General features: G+C 38.2%; 1 protein-coding gene across 2 annotated transcripts in view; it reads left to right on the top strand.

Annotated features, from left to right (window-relative positions):
• The window catches only part of WAPL (WAPL cohesin release factor), a 94,493-nt gene extending 68,769 nt beyond the window's left edge, over positions 1 to 25,724 (top strand). For both annotated transcript variants that reach the window (XM_016191340.2, XM_060190970.1), the window contains 8 exons: positions 1,305 to 1,381; positions 3,639 to 3,814; positions 5,033 to 5,148; positions 6,237 to 6,401; positions 8,456 to 8,663; positions 16,506 to 16,594; positions 22,765 to 22,860; positions 23,387 to 25,724. In XM_016191340.2, the coding sequence (XP_016046826.1) occupies positions 1,305 to 1,381; positions 3,639 to 3,814; positions 5,033 to 5,148; positions 6,237 to 6,401; positions 8,456 to 8,663; positions 16,506 to 16,594; positions 22,765 to 22,860; positions 23,387 to 23,452 (993 nt within the window). In that variant the 3' untranslated portion in view covers positions 23,453 to 25,724. The remainder of the gene's footprint in view (positions 1 to 1,304; positions 1,382 to 3,638; positions 3,815 to 5,032; positions 5,149 to 6,236; positions 6,402 to 8,455; positions 8,664 to 16,505; positions 16,595 to 22,764; positions 22,861 to 23,386) is intronic.
• The last annotated feature ends 805 nt before the right edge of the window (positions 25,725 to 26,529 follow it).

Below are 26,529 nucleotides of genomic sequence, written 5' to 3'. Positions count from 1 at the left end.
CTGGCTTACCTTTTATTTTGAAGAATGGCACTGATGAGATGTCATTGTATATTTTTTTTTTTTTTTTAAGGTCACAGCTATCATAATGTATATTCTTTTTCTTTTCTTTTATATTTTTATTTATTCCCTTTTGTTGTCCTTGCTTTATTGTTGTAGTTATTATTGATGTTATTGTTGGATAGTACAGAGAGAAATGGAGAGAGGAAGGGAAGACAGAGAGGGGGAGAGAAAGATAGACACCTGCAGACCTGCTTCACCGCCTGTGAAGCGATTCCCCTGCAGGTGGGGAGCCGGGGGCTCGAACGGGATCCTTATGCCGGTCCTTGCGCTTTACGCCACGTGCGCTTAACCCACTGTGCTACCGCCCGACTCTCCATCATTGTATATTCTTTTTTTTTTTTTTTTTGTATATTCTTATAGATGACAACCCAGGTCAGTTTATGCTGCCACTATATTTCAGCATGTGCAGAAACAGACTATGTTAACCAGATTGGATTAGCTACATAATTTTTGAAATATCTCTGGAAAAAGAATAAATTAAAAACCTCTGGTATAGATGAATTTGAAAGTGTTCCTTCTCTTCTGTAGAGCTTCAGTTACATTGGATAGCATACAATTTTTAAAATTCTTAGTGAATACACTTAAAAACTTTAAATTGTCAGTTTGTTTATAAAGTGGAACCTGCTCTTTTCTGACATTCAAAGTTCTTGGTGATTCATGACAGTGAATATATTGTACAGAACATACTAATTGGGAGTCGGGAGGTAGCGCACCAGGTTAAGTGCATGTGGCACGAAGTGCAAGGACCAGTATAAGGATACCGGTTTGAGCCTCTGCTTCCCCACCTGCAGGGGAGTCGCTTTACAGGTGGTGAAGCAGTTCTGCAGGTGTATCTTTCTCACCCCATCTCTCTCCATTTCTCTCTGTCCTATCTAACAACAACATCAATAACTACAACAACAATAAAAAGCAAGGGCAACAAAAGGGAAAATAAATATTTAAAAAGAACATACTAGTTATGAACACACATTCATAAAAGCAGTGATGTTTTAATTTTGTAACAAAGCAGTGACCCTATTATTTTATTTTATTTTTAAAATATTTATTCCTACCTGTGCTTAACCCACTGTGCTACCTCCTGACTCCCCACCCTATTATTTTAAATCTGGAAGATGTGGCCTACTTTTTTAAATGAAAAGGACTGATTTTCCTTACCATCATATCTTTTGGATCTCCAAGTTAGTGTGTTATATGTAAATGAAAGGAGAAACTGCTACAGTCATTTCATATTTTTCCCTTTTTAGGTGACAGTGCATAATCCAGAGAATCAAAGCTACTTGATAGCGTATAAAGATTCACAACTCATTGTTTCATCAGCTAAGTAAGTTTTCTGAAATAGCTTTTTCTTTTTTGAGGTATTTGTGTTGATAGTAAATAACCGCTGTTTCCTTTTCCATAAAATACTTGTGTGTTGATTTCTGTGAATCAGAATGTAGCATAGTAAAAAAAAAATTGGGAAGACAAATTGTGAATGCTACAGTAACTAAATGTAGACCCTACCTAGCCTTTTAACTTGAGCCCATGAGCAAGTCATTTGCTTAATAAAGTTCTCCAGAAGGGAATAATTACTAATATACCTACCTGGGCTTGTTATTTACAGTGAAAAGAATATGTGTGTTAGATTATACTTAACAAATATATATATCTTTTAGCTTTTATAGTACATATTTGGGGGGCTGTAATCTAGTAAAGTCTTTAGTACAGTATCATAGGCTCTCTAGTCTAACTCAAGTTAATCTGTTTTTTCAACCTCTACTTTGGAAGAATTTCAAACTTAGACAGAATTGTTTAACTTTAAATGTACTTTTCACTCAGCTTGAGTTGTCATCAGTCATGACTGCTCTGGTTCCCATCTATAGCTGTCCATTCTCCCTTGTGTTACTTTTACAGTGACAGATTTCATGTTTCATCCACAAAAATGCATACTCACAATCTATAAATTGTTAATTGCTTAATACGGTCTTTCTGTATTCCAATTTGTAGGTTTCCTTTTCATCTCTTTTAACTTAGATTTATAAATTTTGTGCGGCACTAAAGTACATGTCAGTCTGTATTGTCTAATCCTTCTATGTTCAAAGATTTTCTTATTATTCAAATGTCTGTAAAAATTTATGACCCTTGACTTTATGGCCCTTTAGAAAGAGTTATTTAACATGACAGGTTTCAACTCTCATCATTATAACTAAGACATTTACATCAAAATTGGCAGCAGAGAATTGGATATTTATGAAAGAGCAATAAACCTCTAAGTGACATATTTAAAAATACAATAAATTTAGACTAAACATGAATATTTTTCTAATCAAAAAGTATACCTTGCAGTCCAGACAGTAATCCCTGGTGTCTCATGCCATAGTGATGTGTTCTTCATTTTTGCTTTTTAATGTGTTTTGGACAACTAGAGGGAAGCTATATGTATTATAATTTTATTCTTTAAAGGTTTATCATTTTATATTGGGGACCGGTTGGTGGCACATATGACTAAGTGCACAAGAACCTGGGTTCGAGTTCCCCAGCCTCCACCTGCAGGAGGAAAGCTTTGCGAATGGTAAAGCAGGGCTGCAGTTGTCTCTCTCCCTCTCCTCCTTCTCAGTTTCTGACGGTCTCTGTCCAATACATACATAATAATAAAATGTACATATTTTGGACCAGGTGGCACAGTCAGCTTTATATCTCATAGATTTTGTGGTTTTTTTTTTTTTTTTTTTTTAAGTGGACTTGCTAGTTTAGAGAATTTTCCAAAGATAATGAATGATGTCAGAATTATGGCTCCTTCTTATTTGGGATACCATCTTCAGAATTGTTGGATGCTCTCCTTATATGAATGCCAGGAAACAAAATAATTAAATGACCTCATGTTAAGATTATATGGTTTGCTCAAGTGTTATGAAATGGTTAGTAACCTACTTATGCGAGGTTCACCTTGTCTGGGGAAGCTATGGTTAGGAAGTGCTACTTGCAAAGTGAGCTGCAACTCATGGGAATTAAAAGCCGACTAGATGTAGAGTGGTATAAAGATTTTGAAACAAAGAACTACAGATGTAAGCAGTACATGTAAATTTCTGTTTTGAGTTAACTTTGTTTAGAAAAACTTAAGTTACCAAGTTTTCACCAAAACAAATTTTGTATTGAGTTGCTGATATATCATAACTTTTTTTTTGCCTCTAGGGGTATCCCTGGGGCTATGAATCCACTACTCCTGGGGGGGCTTCCCCCCATTTTATTGGATAGGACAGAGTGAAATTGAGAGAGGGAGACAGGATGAGAGATACCTGCAGACCTACTTCACCACTTAAGAAGTGACCCCCCCTACTGGTGGAGAGACAGGGACTCAAACTGAGGTCCTTGTGCTTCATACTATGTGTGCTTAACTGGGTGTGCCACCACCCAGCCCCCTATTGTAGCTTCTTGACTAATTAAATTTTATTTAGACAGCATTTATCACAAATTTAAAACATTTACATTTAAATTTTAAATTTAAAAATAAAACATGTAAATTTAAAATTAGAAGTTGAGTAAGAAGTTTAAAATACTATTTTTGCTGAACATAATAATCTACATTTTTATATTCCCTTAAGAGCATTACAACATTGTGAAGAATTAATTCAGCAGTATAATCGTGCTGAGAATAGTATATGCTTGCCTGACAGTAAGCCTCTGCCTCACCAGAATGTAACTAGCCATGTGGGAAAAGCAGTGGAAGACTGCATGAGGGCCATCATTGGAGTGTTGCTTAACTTAACTAATGATAATGGTAAGTATTTTCTACATACATTCTTTTTTTTTTTATATAAAATTTTTAAAAAATATTTATTTATATATTTCCTTTTTGTTGCCCTTGTTTCCATTGTTGTTGTAGCTATTATTGTTGTTGATGTCGTCGATGTTGGATAGGACAGAGAGAAATGGAGAGAGGAGGGGAAGACAGAGGGGGGAGAGAAAGACAGACACCTGCAGACCTGCTTTACCACTTGTGAAGCGACTCCCCTGCAGGTGAGGATCCGGGGACTCTAACCGGGATCCTTGAGCTGGTCCCTGCGCTTTGCGCCACGTGCGCTTAACCTGCTGCGCTACCACCCGACTCCCTCTACATACATTCTTAACACATATAGTTAAGTGTTTGTGTATTTATGACATATAAAAGTAAGTTTTCCTTAGGTTCTCCCCCCCCCCCTTAGGTTCTTGGTAAAGATATGTATTTTTTTAAGTTTCTGTCACAATATATTAAATGTATAGATTTAATTGCTCTTTTTTGTTAGATTTCTCATTTATTGAATATTTTAAAAATATTTTACATACTTACTGGATAGAGACAGAAGAATTGAGAGGGACGAGGAAGATAGTGAAAAGGAAAAGCACATACAGCACTACTTTACCACTTAAGAAGCTTCTACCTCTGCGTAGGGCTTGAACCTGGATCTATATACACTACTGTGTGCATTTAACCGGGTGCACCACCACCCAGCCCCAGATTTGATTGCTCTTAGGATCTGATATTTTTATAATTATTTTGATAACCTGGCTTGGAAATATTCCAGTGACTATATTTCAGTGAAGGGAGAACAATACATTTCTAAACCTGTTACTTTATTAGTAAATATATGTTTGTTTTGTCATAAAGAATATTCAGGGAGTCGGGCAGTAGCGCAGTGGGTTAAGCCAATGTGGCACAAAGCGCAAGGACCAAAGTAAGGATCCTGGTTTGAGCCCCTGGCTCCCTACCTGCAAGGAGAGTCGCTTCACAGGCCGTAAAGCAGGTCTGCAGGTGTCTATCTTTCTCTCCCTCCTCTCTGTCTTCCCCTCCTGTCTCCATTTCTCTTCTGTCCTATCCAACAATGATGACATCAGTAACAACAATAAAACAATAAGGACAACAAAAGGGAAAAATAACTAAAATAAGTATTTAAAAAGCTTTTAAAAAGTCATTTAAAAAAGAATATTCAAAGTAATTTACATATTTTTCCTATTTCAGAGTGGGGGAGCACCAAAACAGGAGAACAAGATGGCTTGATAGGCACAGCAATGAACTGTGTGCTTCAGGTTCCAAAGTACCTACCTCAGGAGCAGAGATTTGATATTAGAGTGTTGGTGAGTAAAGCGATTATTTGAGAAATAAGTATTTGAATCTGATAAAGATGATGAAAATGTCTTTTGGGGGGGTTAGTTACCAATTTTTCCAAGCCCAGCCCCCTGTTTTTAAAGAAGCTTCAGTGCTATGGTTTTTTAAATATTATTATTATCATCATCATTATTATTATTTGCCACCAGGGTTATCAGTGGGCCTCAGTGATAGCACTAGGAATCCACTGATCCCAGTAGCAATTTTTGCCAGTTTTTTTTTTTTTCCTTTTAATTTTTATTTGACAGGACAGAGAGAAACTGAAAGGGGAGGGGGGATAGAGATAGAGAAAACTAGACACTGGCAGACCTACTTCACTACTCGTGAAGCACCCCCTGGCAGGTGAGAATTGGGGACTTAAACCTGGGTTCTTCCTCATGGTGATATGTGCACTTAACCGGGTGCACCAATGCTCAGCCCCCTCTAGGTCTCTTTTACTCTGTATCTCTATCTTGAAAAAAAAAAAAAGAAAAAAGAACGTCATGCAGATAGTATACTGGTTATGCAAAATAAATAAAAAGAAGGGATGGCTTTCTTGAGGTCCCAGGTTCAGTCCCCACCACCACCATAAACCAGAGCTAAGCAGAACTCTGGTGAAAAAAGGGAACAGCCATTAAAAGTTCTTATCAAAATAAAAACAGTAAGCCTGGGAATGTGGTGCAGTGGATAAAGCATTGAACTCTTTAAGTGTGAGGTCTAGGTTCAATCCTGATACCATATGTACCAGAGTCATGCTCTGGGTTCATCTTCATGTGCATGTCTGTCTGTCTGTCTGTCTGTCTCTCTCTCTCATATTAATAATAAAATCTTTAAAACACTTAAAAGATTAAAACTTATTAAAATATTTTAGAATGATTATTCTAAAAAAAATTAAATCATTCTTTGAGAAGACTAGTATCTTTAACATGTTATTTTCAAGTATAAGTTGTAGAACAGTTAAGTTTCTATCTGCCAATACTTTTTCAAGCCTTATTCTTTCGAAAGTATGCATAGTGTATTAATTTGCTTTTATTTTTCCTTTGTGATAGATAATATACATATATATTAATCTTTATAGGGCTTAGGTCTACTGATAAACCTCGTGGAATATAGTGCTCGAAATCGACACTGTCTGGTCAACATGGAAACGTCGTGTTCTTTTGATTCTTCTTTTTGTAGTCAAGAAGGAGGTGATAGTTTGAGGATAGCTGGACAGGTTCATGCTGTTCAGGCATTAGTACAGGTAAGCAAAACCTTCAGTTTGTTGCATCTAAGTTCTTTATCCATTAGTAACTTTTCTCCCCCTTCTGTACTCCCTCACCAGTTCAGTCTGATAAACTGGGTAGTATTGTGTCCTTACTGTACTCTCCTTGTCTTGACTATGTAATCACTTCTTAGTAATTGCTTAGCACAAATAAGGCATGAATTATTAGTAGAGTGATAACAAAGTCAGTATCAAAGTTCCAACCTCCTTCTGCTCATTTCAGAACCACCAGTATTTACTGTTTTGATATGTACTCAGACTCTGTATCTAGAGTAACCCCTTGGTATAAGAATTGTGTCAGTGTAAGTATATTTAAACTAGATGTCGGACTGGGGAAACAGTACAGATGTAGCACAACAGACTTTCATACTTGAAGTAAGACATTTATTCTCTTTAGTAAAAGATTTCTGTGATCTGAAGAGAAACCAAAGTCACTTTACTCTCTTTAGTATTATAGTGAATACAGTTTTTACTTCACAGACTTCTGAAGGGATCTCCAGTTCCCTCATAAGGATTATTGAATCTAATTAAGAAATCTGTATTATGTAAATTTTAAGTTTTCTTAAAGCTTTTATTTTTTTATATTTACTTTATTCTCTTTTGTTGCCCTTGTTTTATTATTGTAGTTATTATTGTTGTTGTCATTGTTGGATAGGACAGAAAGAAATGGAGAGGGGAGGGGACAGAAAGAGGGAGAAAAAGACAGACACCTGCAGACCTGCTTCACCGCCTGTGAAGCAGTTCCCCTGCAGGTGGGGAGCTGGGGGCTTGAACCAGGATCCTTAAGCTGTTCCTTGGATTTTGCGCCACGTCCGCTTAACCCGCTGTGCTACCACCCAACTCCCTTCTTAAAGCTTTTAAATTTTATATAGCATGTAAGTTTTATACACTGCATTATATAAATTCTTGTATATTCAACAAATCTTTGAGATCTACTTGGCATTTGGTTGTCTTTAGTCAATTGGAATTTTCCCCAAAATCATATCAGTAAGTAGAATAAATGCTTTCTGTATGTTAATACTGTATCCCAGTACAGAAAAAGAAAAGGCAAGGAATTTACAGTGTACTTCCATTGACGTTATACTTTTGTTAAGAGTATTGATTGATTCAGTTCTAGAACTTTTTTTTTATTACTTTCCTGAGACTATGTGATTACTGTTTCTTGTTTATATATTTTAAAGTTCTTCTAAAGAAGTCATGTTGCATGTAGGGGTAGATAGTAGAATGGTTATGCAAAGAAACTGTCATGCCTGAGGCTCCAAAGTTCAAGTTCAATCCCCTACATCACCATAAACCAGAGCTGAGTAGTGTTCTGGTTTAAAATAAAAAAAAAAAGTCATGTTGCTTTTCTCTGATTTTATGTATTTCATTCATTGTCGTTTCTTCCAGTTAATTCATCTGTTTTGCTGGCAGTTAACCATTTCTTTTAAAAAAATTTTTTTAATACTTATTTACCCTTTTGTTGCCCTTGTTTTCCATTGTTGTTGTAGTTATCCTTGTTGTTGATGTCATTGTTAGATAGGACAGAGAGAAATGGAGAGAGGAGGGGAAGACAGAGAGGGAGAGAGAAAGACACCTGCAGACCTGCTTCACCGCCTGTGAAGCGAGTCCCCTGCAGGTGGGGAGTCAGGGGCTCAAACCGGTATCCTTATGCTGGCCCTTGCACTTTCCGCCATGTGCACTTAACCCCTTGCACTACCTCCTGACTCCCTAACCATTTTCTTAAGTTTGAGGTTTTTTTGCTTGACTTTTTACTTGAATGCAAATTAAGGTAAAGTATTATTTTTCTCACAGAAAATGACTGCATATCATTAGATTTGTTTTACTTTGATTGAATGACAGCAGCTTTTAGATTTTTGCTTTGGCTTTAAGCATGATAATAGAGCAGAGGCTTTATTCATACTTTTTTTTTTTTAACTAGATAACATGCTTTTTATGGGTAGTGATACTTTTAAGAGAAAATATAGCCTTATATTTGGATAACTACGTGTTGATTGATGATCTCTTTAATGACTTTCAAAAAATAATTTTAGCTGTTTCTTGAACGAGAGCAAGCAGCCCAGTTGGCAGAAAGTAAAACAGATGAGTTGATCAAAGATGCTCCCACCACTCAGCATGATAAGAGTGGAGAGTGGCAAGAAACAAGTGGAGAAATCCAGTGGGTATCAACTGAAAAGACTGACAGTACTGAAGAGAAACATAAGAAGGAGGAAGATGATGAAGAACTTGACCTCAATAAAGGTATATTTAATTTGAGTGGTCAAATTGAAAAGCACAACTTGATTTTTTCCCCAAAGGAAACATGGTTGGTATCATTTGTATAATGAACTCTAGTTCTGTGCAGATAAGCCTTAATGTTTCAGTGCTCTTAGGAGTTCTTGCTGACATCGCAACGGTTTTGAAATCTTGAAATTATCCTTTCGTCCTCTCTTTCTCTCTCTTTTTTTTTTTTAACATTTATTTATTTCTTCTCTTTTTGTTGCCCTTGCTCTTACTGTTGTAGTTACTATTGTTATTACTGATGTCATCGTTGTTGAATAGGACAGAGAGAAATGGAGAGGGGGGAGAGAAAGATTGACACCTGCAAACCTGCTTCACTGCCTGTGAAGCGACTCCGCCGCAGGCGGGGAGCCGGGGGCTCGAACCAGGATCCTTATGCTGGTCCTTGCGCTTAATCCACTGTGTTACCACCCAACTCCCTGTCCTCTCTTTCTAAACTGAGATCAGTTGTCATAAATTGTAGTGATGCTTCTCATTGTTATGTAGTAGATAGTAAACACAGTAAGGAATATACTGAATGTAATGTCTTCAGGTCCAATGTATTAACTTCTTTCCTCACTTTTTTTCTTTTTAATATTTATTTATTCATTCCCTTTTGTTGCCCTTGTTTTTATTGTTGTAGTTATTATTGTTGTTGTTATTGATGTTGTCATTGTTGGATAGGATAGAGAGAAATGGAGAGAGGAGGGGAAGGCAGATGGGGGAGAGAAAGACACCTGCAGACCTGCTTCACTGTCTGTGAAGCGATCCTCCTGCAGGTGGGAAGCTGGGGGCTCGAACCGGGATCCTTATACTGGTCCTTGCGCTTCACGCCACATGCGATTAACCCGCTGCGCTACCGCCCGACTCCCTCTTCCCTCACTTTCTATTCAATTTAATTAATTTTCTTGATAGAGAGTTATAGAAAGATACAGCACAAGGAGTCTGGCGGTAGCGCAGCGGGTTAAGCACATGACATCAAGAACAACAATGGTAACTACAACAGTAAAAAAACAACAAGGCCAACAAAAGGGAAAATGTTTTTAAAAATTTAAAAAGAATAATAAGAAAGAAAGAAAGATACAGCAGTGCTCGTCTCTGTCTTACGGTGGTGTTGGGAACTGAACCTGGGACCAAGAAGCCTCAGGCACACAAGTCTTCTGCATAATGATTATGCTGTCTCCCCAGCCCTAAGATAGAACTTTCTTTGATGAGTGTATCTTTCTTAATCGTCGTTGTTAGATAGGACGGAGAGAAATGGAGAGAGATGGGGAAGACAGGGAGAGAAAGTCAGACACCTGTAGACCTGCTTCATTGCCTGTGAAGCGACTCCCCTGTAGGTGGGGAGCTCGGGGCTAGAACTGGGATCCTTAAACCAGTCCTTGCACTTTGCGCCACCTACACTTAACCTGCTGCGCTACCGTCCCACTCATTTTATTGTATTTTTTGCTTCCAGCATTATCGATGGGGCTCAATGCCTGCACCACAAATACACTGCTCCTGGAGGCCATTTTTGTTGCCCTTATTATTGTTGTTGGATAGGACAGAAATTGAGAGAGATAGGAAAGACTGAGGAAGGAAGAGAAAGATAGACTCCAGCAGACATGCTTCACTGCTTGTGAGGTTACACCCTTTTTATTTATCTTTTACTTATTGGATAGAGACAATCAGAAATTGAGGTGGTAGGGGAGATGGAAAAGGATAGAGAGACAGACACCTGAAGACCTGCTTCACCTCTCATGAAGCTTTCCTCTTGCAGGCGGGGATGCGGGGCTTGGACCTGGGTCCTCACGCATTGTAACGTGTATTCAACCAGTTGTGCCACCACCCAGTCTCCGTCTTTTTTTGTTCTTCAGAGAGAGACTTCATAGTACCAGAATTTCTTCCATGCAGAGGCAACTCTCATGTTGGGATGGAACTCAAAAAATGTGGGCAATGTTTGTAACAAGCTAGATGTCCTAACCAGTGCACTAGCTTGCTGCTGTAACACCTCCTAGATCGCAGTAAAATTCAGTCAGCTTTATTGAAAAATAAGTATTGGCGGCCAGGTGATGGCTCACCTGGTTAAGTGCATACATTACAGTGCACAAGGACCTGGGTTCAAGCCCCTGGTCCCCACCTGTAGGAGTAAAGCTTCATGAGTGGTGAAGCAGGAGCTTCAGGTTTCTCTCTGTCTCTTTCCCTCTCTATCTTCCCTTCTTCTTTCAATTTCTGTCTCTGTTAAAAAATAAATTCATTTTAAAGAAAAGGAAAATAAGTCTTACCATTTTAAAAACAACAGTATACACTTTCTTACAGTGTTCAGGGGATTGAAACTGGGCCTTCTGAAGTCTCAGGCATTTCAGTTTTTCTGGGTAGCCATCATGCTACCTCCTACTCTTTAACTTGTGATGGTGGCTATATCTGACTGAGTACCATAGGCTGATTGACTTAAATAACAGAAATTTATTTCCTCACAATTCTAGAGCCTTTTAACCCCAGACTAAGGTGTCAGTCCTCAGGCCTTATCTGTCTTTTCTGAAGTCTCTCTCCTTTCTTTGTAGATGGCCAGTTTCTTCCTATGTTTGTTCATGGTTTTCTCTCAGTGTGTATCTTTGTTCTAATCTCTCTCTTTTTTAAAAAAATATTTATTTATTTCCTTTTTGTTGCCCTTGTGTTCTAATCTCTTATGAGAATACCAGTCCTACTGGATTAGGACCACTCATGTCCTCATTTAAACTACTTCTTTAAAGATTCCAAATACAGAGATAACCTGAGGTTGGGGATAGGAGGAACACAGTTCAACCAGTGAGAAGATTATATAACATTTACATTCATAAAATTCATCCCACTAAATAATTGAGTAGTTTTCAATATAACTATTAATTGTTAATTGTTTTCAATATAACTATTAATTGTTGAACAATTTTACATGAATTTATTGCTGTTTTGTTTGACTGACTATGTTTAACATTTTAAGGAGCTGCCAAACCATACCATTTTACCATTCCTACCAGCAGAGATTTGCTTTCTGTTGTCATATTCACAGTTTTAGACGCATGGCCACTCATTCCAAGAGATGGCCTAATCTCTGTGCTATGGAAAGTGTGTCTTCCCTTTTATCGCTAAATAAATTGCTAATTTAATTAAAAGTATGCATTTTTCTCTCTTTTATTGAAATAGACTATATATTTTTTGGTTCCAATTCATACCTTTCCCCCCCACTTTTCATGTACTTTGATTCCATTGCTTTGCTTCTTTCTGTACGGAATATGAGTAAGATCACCTACTAGTTGTCCTAGTTACTTCTCTCATCAGAATCCCCTTCATTTTCTTTCATGTTGTACCACAGACCAAGAAGGCATATTTTCACTCAGGTGTAAAGTAATGTCTCATTATTTGATTTGCATCTCCCATAAGTGATAATGAGCTGCCTTTTTTTTTCTTCTTCTCTCCTTTCATGTATCTGTTGACCATTTTCATGGCTTCTTTGGGGAAGTGTTTTTTCTACTCTTCTTTCAGTTTTTGATGGGACTTTTAGCTTTTTTAATTGTTTTGTTTTGTAGTTTTGTTTGTTCTGCATAAATCTTGGGGTATTAGCTTCCTGTCAGATGAATATATTGTCCCTTTCAGTAGAAAGTCTTTTAGTTTTACTACTAGTTTCCTTCATTTCACAAATCCTTTTTAGTTTAATATTTGTTTATTCTTTTTTTGTTTTTCTTGCCTTTGGAGTTGGGTCACCAAAGACATCCCTGGAATGGATATTATGGAGTTTTTTGCCTGTGTTTTCTTCAACATGTTTTATGATGTTGGGACTAATCTCCAAGTCTTAAATTCATTTTGTGCTAACTTTATGTACATGGTGTGGGGTAGTGATTCAATTGTGTGCTTTTTTGTCTGTCCAGTTTTCCTAGTGTGATTTTTTTCCTGGCACCTTTGTTGTAAATCAGATAGTCCACATGTGTGAAGATTTATTTTGGGGCTTTTCACTCTTATTTCATTGATATGTGTATCTGCTTGTATGCCAGTATCACACATAATTTTGTTAATTGTAGTTTAATTTGGAGTCAAGGAGCTTGATGCCTCAATTTTTATTCTTTTTTCTCAAGATTACTTTGCCAATTCGGAGTTGTTTGTGATTCCAAACAAACCTCAGTATCATTTGGTCTGTTTCTTTAAAGAATATATTAGAATTTGGTAAGGATTTCATCTAACTGCTGTAATGCTTCAGGGAGGAATATTATAAATGTCTTTTCTTCTTCTTAGTTTACTTCTCAGTGAGTATGAAATCATGTCATTTGATTTGTAGTTTCCTAATGAGTAAATGGTATTGAGCTTCTTTTCATGTTCTTATGGGTCATCTTTATTTTTATTTTATTTTTTATTAGTGACTTAGAAGATAATGGATATAATTCCACATCATTCCCACCACCAGAGTTCTGTGTCCCCATACCCTCCATTGGAAACTACAGTGATTCTGCCAAGGGCACAGATATGGGTTGATTAATTATTTCTTTTTCTTAATTTAATTTATTTATTATTGGATAGAGATGCCAGAGACCGAGTGGGTCTGGGAGAGATGGAGAGGGAAAGAAACAGAAAGACATCTGTAGCCTCTCAACACTTGTGAAACTTTCCCCCTGCAGGTGGAAACCAGGGACTTGAATCTGGGTCTTTGACCACTGTAATGTGTGCCCTTAACCAGGTGCACCACCACCTGGCCCCTTAAATGATTATTTTTATAACTCCATATATATATGTATATATATTTGCCCCATTTTTTCTATGGTCCCACCTTCTCTTCCATTCTAAGTTACCTATTACTACTTCTGAATGTATTTCTCTCTTTCTTCTTCTCTCTCTGGGTCCTAATGGGTTTCAGAGCCCTCTAGTCATCTTCCCCTAACAATTCTCCCCCCTCTGGGAGTATGGACGGTTATTGGTATGGTCATCTTTATCTTATCTGAAGAAATATTTATTCAGATATGTTTCCCATTTTAAAAATTGAGTCTTTTGTTGTTGAGTTGTGAAAACTTTTTTTAAAAATTTCTTTATTGGGGAATTAATGTTATACATTCAACAGTAAATACAATAGTTTGTACATGTATAACATTCCCCAGTTTCCCATATAACAATACAACCCCCACTAGGTCCTCTATCATCCTTCATGGACCTGTATTCTCCCCACCCACCCACCCACCCACCCCAGAGTCTTTTACTTTGGTGCAATATGCCAATTCCATGTCAGGTTCTACTTGTGTTTTCTTTTCTGATCTTGTTTTTCAACTTCTGCCTGAGAGTGAGATCATCCCATATTCATCCTTCTGTTTCTGACTTATTTCACTCAACATGATTTTTTTCAAGGTCCATCCAAGATCAGCTGAAAACTGTGAAGTCACCATTTTTTACAGCTGAGTAGTATTCCATTGTGTATATATACCACAACTTGCTCAGCCACTCGTCTGTTATTGGACACCTGGGTTGCTTCCAGATTTTGGCTATTACAAATTGTGCTGCCAAGAACATATGTGTACACAGCTCTTTTTGGATCAATGTGTTGGGTTCCTTAGGATATATCCCTAGGAGAGGAATTGCAGGATGATAGGGTAGGTCCATTTCTAGCCTTCTGAGTGTTCTCCAGACTGTTCTCCACAGAGGTTGGACCACTTTACATTCCCACCAGCAGTGTAGGAGGGTTCCTTTGACCTCAAACCCTCTCCAGCATTTGTTGCTGTTACCTTTTCTGATGTATGACATTCTCACAGGAGTGAAGTGGTATCTCGTTGTTGTCTTTATTTGCATTTCTCTGACAATCAGAGACTTGGAGCATTTTTTCATGTGTTTCTCGGCCTTTTGGATCTCTTCTGTGGTGAATATTCTATCCATGTCCTTCCCCCATTTTTTATTTGTTGTCTTGTTGAGGTTGGCAAGCTCTTAATATATGTTGGTTATCAAACTCTTATCTGATAATATGGCATGTAAAGATCTCCCATTCTGTGAGGGGTCTCTTGGTTTGGGTAGTGGTTTCTTTTGCTGTACAGAAGCTTTTTAATTTGATGTAGTCCCATAGGTTTATACTTGCCTTAGTCTTCTTTGCCACTGGATTCGTTTCATTGAAGGTGTCTTTAAAATTTATGCGGGAAAAGAGTTCTGCCAGTATTTTCCTCTTAAGTATCTGATAGTTTGTGGTCTAACATCCAAGTCCTTGATCCACTTGGAATTTACTTTTGTATTTGGTGAAATACAGTGGTTCAGTTTCATTCTTCTGCATGTTTCAACCCATTTATTCCAACACCATTTGTTGAAGAGACTCTGCTTTCCCCATTTAATATTCTGGGCACCTTTGTCAAAGATTAGATGTCCATAGGTGTGGGGCCTTACTTCTGGGCTCTCAGTTCTATTCCACTGGTCAGTTTGTCTATTCATGTTCCAGTACCAAGCAGTTTTGATGACAATGGCCCTAAAATACAATTTGAGATCTGGCAGTGTGATGCCTCCGGCTCTGTTCTTTTTTTTTTTTTTTTTTTCCCTCAAGATTGTTTTGGCAATTCTAGGTCTTTTCTGGTTCCAGATAAACATTTGTAGCATTTGTTCTATTCTCCTAAAAGATGTGGTTGGGATCTTGATGGGGATAGCATTAACTTTGTAGATGGCTCTGAGTAGTATATTCATTTTGATGTTGTTAATTCTACCAACCCATGAACATGAAGATCTTTCCACTTCTTTGTGTCTTTTTCGATTTCCTTGAGTAGTGACTCATAATTTTCAATATACAAGTCTTTCACTTCTTTGGTTAGGTTTACTCCTAGATATTTTATTGTTTTTGTTGCTATAGTAAAAGGAATTGATTTCTGGATTTCAATTTCTTCTAGCTTAGTGTTTGCATTAGAGGAATGCCACTGACTTTTGAATGTTAATTTTATAGCCTGACACTTTACTGTATTGCCTGATGATTTCCAAAAGCTTCTTGCTGGATTCCTTAGGTTCTCCATGTATACTATCATGTCGTCTGCAAATAAGGAGAGTTTAACATCTTCTCTTCCAATCTGTATCCCTTTAATTCCTTGCTCCTGCCTGATTGCTATGGCAAGAACTTCCAATGTTCTGATGAATAGTAATGGTGAGAGTGGGCAGCCTGATCTGATAGTGGGCAGTACCTGATCTGAGGGGAAATGCTTCCAGTTTTTCACCACTGAGTATGATGTTGGCTGTAGGTTTGCTATATATAGACTCCATTATCTTCAGGAATTTTCCATCTATTCCCATTTTTGTAGTGGTTTGGTCATAAAGGGATGTTGTATTTTGTCAAAGGCTTTCTCTGCATCAATTGATATGACCATGTGGATTTTAGTCTTGCTTTTGTTGATGTGGTGGATCACATTGATTGATTTACGTATATTAAACCAACCTTGCATGCCTGGGATAAACCCCACTTGGTCATGATGAACAATCTTTTTGATATACTGCTATATCCGGTTGGCTAGAATTTTGTTCAGTATTTTAGCTTGTATGTTCATCAGAGATATTGGTCTGTAGTTTTCTTTTTTGGTTGTATCCCTGTCTGCTTTTGGTATCAGAGTGATGTTGGCTTCATAGAAGCTGGCAGGGAGTATTCCAGTGTCTTCAGTCTTCTGGAAGACTTTTAAAAGTAGAGGTATTAGTTCTTCTCTGAAGGTTTTGTAGAATTCATTTATAAAACCATCTGGTCCAGGACTTTTATTTTTGGGGAGATTTTTGATAAAATCAACGAGCCCCAGCAATAAACCTAAAGGGGGGGGGGAGTGTAAGTAGCAGAGTTGTGTTTTGATATACTGTTAAAACAGATTTCTGTTTACTTATTTTCAGCTCTTCAGCATGCTGGCAAACACATGGAGGACTGTATAGTGGCTTCATACACAGCACTACTACTTGGATGCCTCTGCCAGGAGAGTCCAGTAAGTTGAGTGTAACAGCTTCAGACCATTGTCTGATTAATGTACCTTTTATTCTGTTTTCCCTCTTGAGTTTAAAAAAAAAAAAAAACTTTAGTATTTGTTGTTGGCCCTGTGTATGTGTATTCGTGCACGAGTCACTTCTAAAGATGCATTCCAAATTTAAAACACATAAGCTTTGTTTATTCATCTATTTTGGTGTAGTGAATTAAACCTAGGTCTTCCTAACCAGCTATATTCCCATAATACGTTAAGCTTACTTTAAAAAAATAAAAGTTTTTTATTGATAGATGAATGGATTCACATGCCTTTGGTTGAAATAATTAAGTGCTTTGGTGGTTCATCAGAAATTCATGCTCTTTATTTTTTGTCTTTAAATTCTACCGTCTTCTACATGTTGTCTTACTCGTTAAATGGTCTTCTCTTGACTTCATGTTAACCACACCTAGATAGCTCATCTAGTTAGAACATTTAGTCCGGGAGACTTTCCTATATGGTTCTTTTAAAGAGCAATTTTCTTTTTTTTTTTTCTTTTTCTTTCTTTCTTTCTTTCTTTTTTTTTTTAAAGACTTCTTACAAGAAAGTTTCATGCTAGGGAACAAGAAGCCAGACCACCTTTCTTCTGAACCAGAAACCTCTGGCATACAAACCTACTGCTCTACCAGTTGAACTGTCTCCCCAGACTTGAACAATACAATTTTTCCCTGCCACCCTTCTGCATCGAGTAGGCTTTCCTTCATCTTGGTCAATATTGGCTCAGTTGGTTTTGTTTGAACCACTCACTCATTGGCCCTGAATATGGAATTGTTCTGTGAAATTTAGACAGTCATTTAACTATAAGTATTACTATCCACATAATTGATCTGAGTAAACACAGAAGTGTTCTGACTATTGTGATAATTTGTTCTAATGGGGAATGTTTATTTTTATTTATTTATTTGCTTGTTTTTAGGAAAAGTTGTAGTAGTAGATCCAACTTCTAAAGTGGGAAATTTTTTTTAGGAACAAGGACATTCAGGAAGCAAGGCCTGCTCCATGGTGGTCCTTTCTTCATCACTGCTTTTGGGATCAAGATCAGTTATCATCATATCTCTGGAGGCCTTACAGGAGTTCTATTTCCATTCCTGGAATCTCTTCAGCTCAGCCCTTTTTCTATTTCCTTAAGATCCAGAGATGTTTGAGGCTGGAAAGATAGTGTGCCTGCCTGCTATGTCTTACACACAATACAGGTCCTAGCCTAGCCCCTACCACACTGGCAGAAGCTTTAGTGCTATAGTGTCTGTCTCTTTCTCTCTCTCTCTCTCTCTCTCTCTCTCTGTGTGTGTGTGTGTGTGTGTGTGTGTGTGTGTGTGTGTGTGTGTACACCCACTTCACCTCTCTTTTATGAAGGAGAGAGAACCAAAGCACTGTGGCACATACAGTGCCTAGAATTGGACTCAGTACCTCATTTTCACAAACCAGAGGCCCTAGTTCCTGTGCCACCTCCCAGGTTACTGTCTGTCTAAAAAAGTTGACTTAAAATTGTGAAGCCCCAGGGGGGAAAAAAATCCAGAAATGTTTTTGTAAAGGCAAACACATACACCAAGCAAAGGGAAAGAGATGACAAGGCAAGTCTTAAATGCAATGGACATAAATATAGGTGTTCTATTTTGTAGAACCTTCTTTCCTTATGTACTGGCTCTTGAAATTAAATTGTTATTTGTAATTGCTTGTGGGCTGTCTTTTTAAAAAATACTTAAATATTTACTTAAATATTTTTTAAAATATTTATTTATTCCCTTTTGTTGCCCTTGTTTTATTATTGTAGTGAAGCAGTTCTACAAGTGTCTCTCTCTCTCTCTGTCTTTCTCTCCTCGCTCAATGGCTCTCGGTCCTATCCTATTACAAAATGAAAAAAATGGCCTCCAGGGACAGTGGATTTGTAGTGCCGGCACCAAGCCCCAGCAATAATTCTGGAGGCAAGAAAATAAATTTCTGTTAGTTTGTCTCTTGCTTATAATATGATGATAAAAGTCCTCACATTATGGGCAATGCTATGAATTCAGTGTCCCAGATTTTATTTATTTTTTATTGCCTTTTCTTTTTCTTTCTTTCTTTCCTTTTTTAACCAGGGCAGTGCTCAACTCTGGCTTATGATAGAGCAGGGGATTGAACCTGGGGCTTTAGAGACTCAGGTATGAAAGTCATTTTGCATAACCACTATGCTGTCTGCCAACCTGCAAATGTCTTTTGTCTTAATAATAAAATGACACAGCAGGTAAAGTGCTGAACTCACTGCAGGGCCTGAGTTTAATCTTGTTCCTCATTGAGCAGGCTGGAAATATGCTGTGCTTTTCATTATCTTTCATTAATAAATATAACATTTTAATTTATTATTTATTTATTTATTATCAGAGCACTGCTCAGCTCTGGCTTGTGGTGGTGGTGTGGGGGATTGTACCTGGGACTTTGGAGCCTCAGGCATGAGAGTCTCTTTGTATAACCATTATGCTATCTACCCCCACAATATAACATTTTTAAAAACGCTTGATAGCGGCTGGGTGGTGGTGCACCTCGTTGAACGCACATGTTGCAGTGCACAAGGACCTGGGTTCGAGCCCCCGGTCCCCACCAGCAGATGGAAAGCTTTGCAAGTGGTGAAGCAGGGCTGCAGGTGTCTCTCTGTCTCTCTCCCTCTCTATCTGCCCTACCCTCTCGATTTCTGACTCTCTATCCAATAAATAAAGATAATAAAAAAAAAAAGTTAAAAAAAAAAAACAACGCTTGATAATACTGCTTTTATCACTTGGACTAGGTGCCTTCATGATGAACCCACCACTCCTGGTAGCCATCTCGCCCTCCCTTCTTTTTTATTAGAAAGAACAGAAGTTGAGAGGGGAGGGGGAAATAGGGAGAGAGATACCTGCAGACCTGCTTTACTACTCATGAAGCTTCCACCCTGCAGGTGCAGAGCAGGGGCTGGAACCTAGTAGCATTTGTGCTTTGCCATGTGCGTGCACATGGCCCCCTCCCCCCTGCCCTTTTTTGTTTTTTACCAGAGAACTGCTCAGCTCTGGCTTGTGTGGTGCTGGTAATTTAATCTGGGACTTTGGGGACTCGGGCATGAAAGCCTCTTTGCATAACCATATGCTATCTCCCTAGTCCTACCATCATTGACTCACTATCATGTAAGGAATGATGGCTTTGTTACTACTATAAGGTCCCAGTTTTAGAGTCTGGTTGAGAGCACAGGATACAATGTAGATGGACCCAGGTTCAAGCCCCTGGCACCCACTTGCAGGGGGAAAGCTTCACAAGTGGTAGAGCACTGTCACAGGTGTCTCTCTATCTCTCTCCCTCTCTTCCCCTTCCTCTCAATTTATAGCTGTTTAACCCTTGGCACCACATGTGTCAGAGTAGTTCTCTGGTTTCTTATTCTGTCTTAAGTAATACAGTCTGTCTCATAACGTAGTAAGTAAAATTGGTTTTGTTTTTGACTCTCTCTGAACACAGGGGAACCTAACAGTGTAGGCTAGCTAGTCAGCCACCTTCCATGCTATAGAAGCGACGGAGGGTTACAAACTTTTAATGGACAATGGGTTGTCCACACCATCTTCTGGGTCATGGATGTGTTACGTAGTATGGAATGGGGGCAGGGAATTGAGGATTAAAAATCCCTGAGAATGTAGGTGACCACTCTAGAAGGGATTTGAGGAGTGAGGAATGAGACAATTAGGAAGTCAGAGTACAATGGGGAACATTGCTCCTGGGGTACAAGATTGTCTGAAAAGCTCAGTACCCTGACCACTTCTGTTCCCTCTCCCTTTCCCTCCTCTCACCCTCTCTCTCAATTCCCACTTCCATTCTACCACTTAACATTCTGACTCCCCTCTCTGTCTCACATGAATCTTTCTCTCTGTCCTCTTTTCCCTTCCCTTCCTTCCCCTTCCCTCCCCTTCCCTCCCCTTCCCTCCCCTCCCCTCCCCTCCCCTCCTCTTCTTTCTCCCCTCCCCTCCCCTCCCCTCCCCTCCTCTCCTCTTCTTTCTCCCCCTCCCTCCATCCCTCCTCTCTTTCTCTCTCTAAACAAAGAGAGTTGCAGGCTGTGAGTGGCACACTGTTAAGCACTCACATTACCATGTGCAAGGGCCTGGGTTCTAGAGCTCCTGCTCACCACCTACAGGAGGGATGCCTCACAATGTGAAGCAGGTCTGTAGGTGTCTGTCTTTTTCTCTCCACCTCTGTCTCCCCTACTTCTCTCAATTTCCCCCTGTTCTGTTAAATAAAAAAGTAAAAATAAATTGGTTTTTAAAATTTTTTTTATATTACTTATTTTCCCTTTTGTTGCCCTTGTTGTTTAACATTGTTGTGGTTATTGATGTCGTTGTTAGATAGGACAGTGAGAAATAGAGAGAGGATGGGAAGACAGAAGGGGGAGAGAAAGACAGACACCTGCAGACCTGCTTCACCGCTTGTGAAGTGACTCCCCTGCAGGTGGGGAGCCGGGGGCTCAAACCGGGATCCTCACGCTGGTCCTTGCACTTTGTGCCACATGCGCTTAACCCGCTGCACCACTGCCCGACTCCCATTGGTTTTGTTTTTAAAGAGGATTGTTGGGGTTATCAGCTGGCACTCAAAACCCAGGATTTAATTTTAAATAAATGTGTATATAATTTTTATTATCTTTTTTTCAATTCTGAATTTTAATTTTTTAAAAGATTTTATTTTAATGAGAAAGGAGAGAAAGAAAGAACCAGACATCACTCTGGTACATGTGCTGCCAGGGATTGAACTCAGAACTTCATGCTTGAGAGTCCACCACTTTATCCACTGTGCCATCTCCAGGACCATAAGTTTTAGTATCTTTTTATCTTATTTATTTATTTATTGGATAGAGAAAACCAGAGGTTGATAGGAAGAGGGAGATAGGGAGAAAGAGAAACACCTACAGCCCTGCTCCACTGCTCATGAAGCTTTCCTTGTGCTTGGACCCGGGTCCTTATGCACCGTAATGTGAACCCTTAACCAGGTGCACCATAGCCCAGCCCCAGAAATTTACTTTTCTGCAGAGCAGTTTTAGACATCATAGCTACTACTATGTGTTTTTATGTTTCATAGAACTTTTAAGATATATTTAATGGTAGGGGGGTAATGGTACACAATACGGTTCATCATTCAGACATAACTTCTCATCTTTTAGTGTTTTGTAGAACTTTCAAGTTAGATATTTTTTAATGGAGGGTGGTGGCTGAGGGTGGTGGCTAATGGTTTCCAGTACATAGATACAACCCTTATCTCCTAATGCTAGGTGCCTTGTAAAAACATTCTTAAATCTAGCAGTCCCCTTAACTCTTGAAGTCACCATTAACCCTTACAATGTATTCTCTCATTTAAATTTTTTTTGAATTTCAGGTGACTTAACTGCTGTGCCATTCCCAAATCCTTTTTCTTTTTTAACCAGAGTATTGCTCAGCTCTGGCTGGGGATCTAAACTGGAACCGTTTGCATGTAGATCTTGTGCACAACAATTGTCTGTCTCCCCAACCCTGAGTACATTATTAAGTATGCACTTCCTTATTTCCTAGGATCCCCCCACAACTGGAGTGCATTACACATATTTAACTGAACCTTTTGCTATTTCAGGCTTTTTTTTTTTTTTTTTTTTTTTGGTACATTTACAAAAGTAGATATGGGGAGTTGGGCGATAGCGCAGTGGGATAAGCGCAGGTGGTGCAAAGACCAGAGTAAGGATCCCGGCTCCCCACTTGCAGGGGGTTCGCTTCACAAGTGGTGAAGCAGGTCTGCAGGTGTCTATCTTTCTGTCCCTATCTCGGTCTTCCCCGTCTCTCAAGTTCTCTCTGTCCTATCCAATGATGACATCAATAACAATAATAACTACAACAATAAAACAGGGACAGCAAAAGGGAATAAAATTAAAAAATTTTAAAAGTAAATATGCACATAAATATTTCATGATAGCTTTTGCCGGCTTTACTTTTTCTTTCCTGAGGGTAGGCATGGATAGAGAATGGAGTTAGTCACACTGAATGGTTGAAAAGGAAATTGCTTGCTTACTAGTAAAGGGAGTTCAAGACCTTTGGAGAAATTTGGAAAAGGATGTGTGCCAAAACCAACAATATAGCTTATTCTAATGTGTTCTGCTGCCTGACCAATATTTCTTTGACCTGTTTCCTCAGATTAATGTGACCACTGTGCGGGAGTATCTGCCAGAAGGAGACTTTTCAATAATGACAGAGATGCTCAAAAAATTTTTGAGTTTCATGAATCTTACTGTAAGTATTTTTTTTTTTTAACTAAGCACTGCTAAGCTCTGGTTTACGGTGGTGTGGGAGGTTGAACCTGGGACTTTGGAGCCTTAGGCATGAGAGTCTAGAAATATGGCCGTAGTGATTAGAATAAAAAAAAAAGAGATTCTGGGAGTCGGCAGTAATGCAGCGGGTTAAGCGCACGTGGCACAAAGCGCAAGGACCAGAGTAAGGAACCCAGTTCAAGCTCCTGGCTCCCCACCTGCAGGGGAGTGGCTTCACAAGTGGTGAAGCAGGTCTGCAGGTGTCTTTCTCTCCCCCTCTCTGTCTTCCCCTCGTCATTTCTCTCTGTCCTATCCAACAACGACGACAACATCAATAACAACAATAAAACAACAAGGGCAACAAAAGGGAATAATATTTTTTTTAAAGAAGATTTCTCTTGGTGATTATGTTTAGCTCTTTAAGAAAATTATTTTGCCAAATACTGTATTATTAGAGCCACAATTTATTAGCTATTAAGTGTTACTAACTCCTCCTTACCTCTTTTCAGTGTGCTGTTGGAACCACGGGCCAGAAATCTATCTCTAGAGTGATTGAGTACTTGGAACATTGCTAGCTGCTTTACCTTTGCTTCAGGTGCTCAGTGTTGCTGGAGCTATTCTTAGACAAAGAAAAGTCATGAAAGAAGTCCTTGAAGATAATACCAAGAACATTCACCAGTATCATTCATGTTTGGATTTTTAAGGCCACCTGATTTCTTCATCATGCATTCTGCGTTTGCTAAATGACAGTTACTACATCAATCTGCAACTATCAAAAATGAGGGAAAAAGGTTCAGGCTGTTAACAATTTCATGCAGTATTTAAATACACTTTGGCAGAGTTTATACTCTCCCCTTGTTATCTTGTTTCATTCTGGGCAAGTTTTAAGGGGAAAAATTGTGCTGCTGTTAGTGCAACTGCTGTGTATGTTGAGCCACTGTTGTCATGCCAGCCAGGTGCAAAGGCAGCTTAGCTACTGAGGTATCGAATGTTCTGAGGACATTCTAGACAACAGCTTAGTTCCTTTTTCAGGCTCATTTGCTTTTGCTTTTTTTTGTTGAATGATTCCAATCGTAAATAAAGCTTTTAATAATTTTGTGATTTTTTTTTTTGTTGTTGTTCCCTGAACTACTGTCTATATTTAAAATTAGATGGAATCCAAAGACACAAGGGATTAATAGTATATTTTTTTATTCTTGATTTGGTTTGGGTTGATAAACTATTTTTCATTCTTGAGACCATGACCATATTCATTATCATACCATAATGAGTCATAGCTATAGATGCAAGAAAACAAATAACAGTTTGAGGGAATATTATATAAGATGTGCCCTGTTAAAGGATAAAACAAAAGAGACAAACCCAGGGTAGTTTACACTTAATGTTAGGGGAGACTCTTGAAACATTGTTAGGTTTTGAAGGAGGACTCTTCTAGATATATTTTCTAATGTTCAGTACAATAAATATAAGGAAGCTAAAACACCAATGTGGAATTCATGTTTCCAGATAACATGTATATTCTTCTGTAGAGTGACAGGATCAAATGCATAAACGCAAAGCCTTAAATTGCTGGTTTAGAGAAGATCTTTTTTTTTTTTTTTTTTAAATACAGAGTCTTAGTTCATAGAACAGTGTGTTGTTTGGAAAACATTCATGGAACACACAACATATTTTATATTTTAATTGCACAATATTGCAGATTTTTGTATTATTGTTTAGACCACTGGTTGAGCTTTGTATTTTATTGGTCAGGCCTGAATATAGGCTTTCCAGAAATTTATCCCATTAATACTTTTAAATAACTTTAAGGTAGTTCTATCATGTTTTTTCCTTGGATTTGTAAAACTTGAAGCCATAAAAATATTAGTTTGGTGTGTATTGGGGAAAATAGCTATAAGTCTAATTTTTACACATTTAGACTTTGTTATTTCCTTGTATAAAGTGACAAATCGGGGCTCTTGTTCAGTGCCAGCTGTAATGTTTTTTAATGCAGTGGCTGCCTTCTATTGTCTTCCTATTTTTGATAATGCAGATTGTTGGGAAATCTATAAGGAAGTAACTGATTCTAGGCAAATTATTAATTCCTTCTACCCACCCCAGCCCCTGCCCATCACTTTTTAAGAGCATAGTATAGCCAGTGTAACTTGGAAAAGATTAAAATTGTATTTGCCCTGAGTGTAAAAGCTTGCTTAGCAAACTTATTTTCAAAGAATATCAGTAAGTAATAATCCATAAAGTTGAACTAGCTAGATATATTTTTATTTTAAAATACAGTGATATTTATTAATCATTGAATTTGATTTTTGATAAAACTTACTTAGGAAAGGTGGAAGAAATATAAAACATTTGGATAAGAACAATCAGGGCGAACTACATCTTTGTTACACTGGTAATCATTTGAGAATTGATTTACCTCAGTGTTTAACAGTTTTTTCTTTTGTTTTATGTTTTAAAATAACTAATTGTCAAGCACTGATAGAGATGCAGGTTTTGGTGGGGGAGGGGGTGGGGGAGAAGTCACCTCACCTACTGCAGTGCATATGTGTGTTTTTAACCCTCAGAGAACTCTGCATTTTAGGGTACTTGAGGTTGACTTGCAAATTAACTAAAGTTTTAAATAATTTTTCCATTGTAAATAATTATGTAAATACTGCCAATTGGAAATTAGAACAGTAGAGTACTTTTCTGAATCCAATCCTATTTTTATTTTATACAGTATTTCTCAGCTGTGATCTTTGGAGCAAAAGCCAACGGCAGGAAAAAAATAGTTTGTACCAGTTTCATGAAGTATGTCTTTGGGTTTTTGTAAATAATTTTAACTCAAATAAAATTGCTACTTTCAATACACATGTTGTCTTTAACAAATCTATTGAAACTATTTTGGGAAAAGATCTTGTGAATGTGATATAAGAACCTAAGAACCTAATGTGTCACTTAAGTGCATTTCACACTTTGTAGATGTAAAGATTTAACCAATTTTTGCTATTACGTATCTGTGTGTGTTCTTAATAATAGTCTTCTGAATATAACAAGCACTCAGGTTCAGAAGGAATGGTGGCTTTCTGGTGTGGAGTTAGGCTCCTGACAAGTTCATTTTATTTAAAGATGTATTAACATGGAGAGAACCAGAGTTTCCTTTTGGCACGTGTGATGCTGAGAATCCAACTCAGGACCTCACAGCTTGAGAGTCCAATGTTTTGGGCACAGTACTGCCTCCCAGTCCACAAGTTTAAACTGCTTTAGTTTTTTTTTGCCCTCTCAATGTGATCTTTAATCTTTGCCCTTATATTGTAATCCAACTTTTTTTTTTTTTTGGTTAGTTTTCACAGCTGCTTTTCTAACTTTGTGGTTTTTCCCTATTAGCCTTTAAAAAACTTTTTTTTTAAGGGGAGTCGGGTAGTAGCATAGTGGGTTAAGCGCACGTGGCACGAAGCACAAGGACCGGGGTAAGGATCCCGGTTCCAGCCCCTGGTTCCCACCTGCAGGGGAGTCGCTTCACAAGCGCTGAAGCAGGTCTGCAGGTGTCTATCTTTCTCTCCCCCTCTCTGTCTTCCCCTCCTCTCTCCATTTCTCTCTGTCCTGTCCAACAATAATGACATCAATAATAACTATAGTAAAACAAGGGCAACAAAAGGGAATAAATAAATTTTTT

This window comes from Erinaceus europaeus, chromosome 1, assembly GCF_950295315.1.
Source record: "Erinaceus europaeus chromosome 1, mEriEur2.1, whole genome shotgun sequence".
In the NCBI taxonomy this organism is placed as follows: Eukaryota; Metazoa; Chordata; class Mammalia; order Eulipotyphla; family Erinaceidae; genus Erinaceus; species Erinaceus europaeus.
Note: the sequence above shows the minus strand (reverse complement) of the source record. Positions and strands in the feature narration are given on the sequence as shown.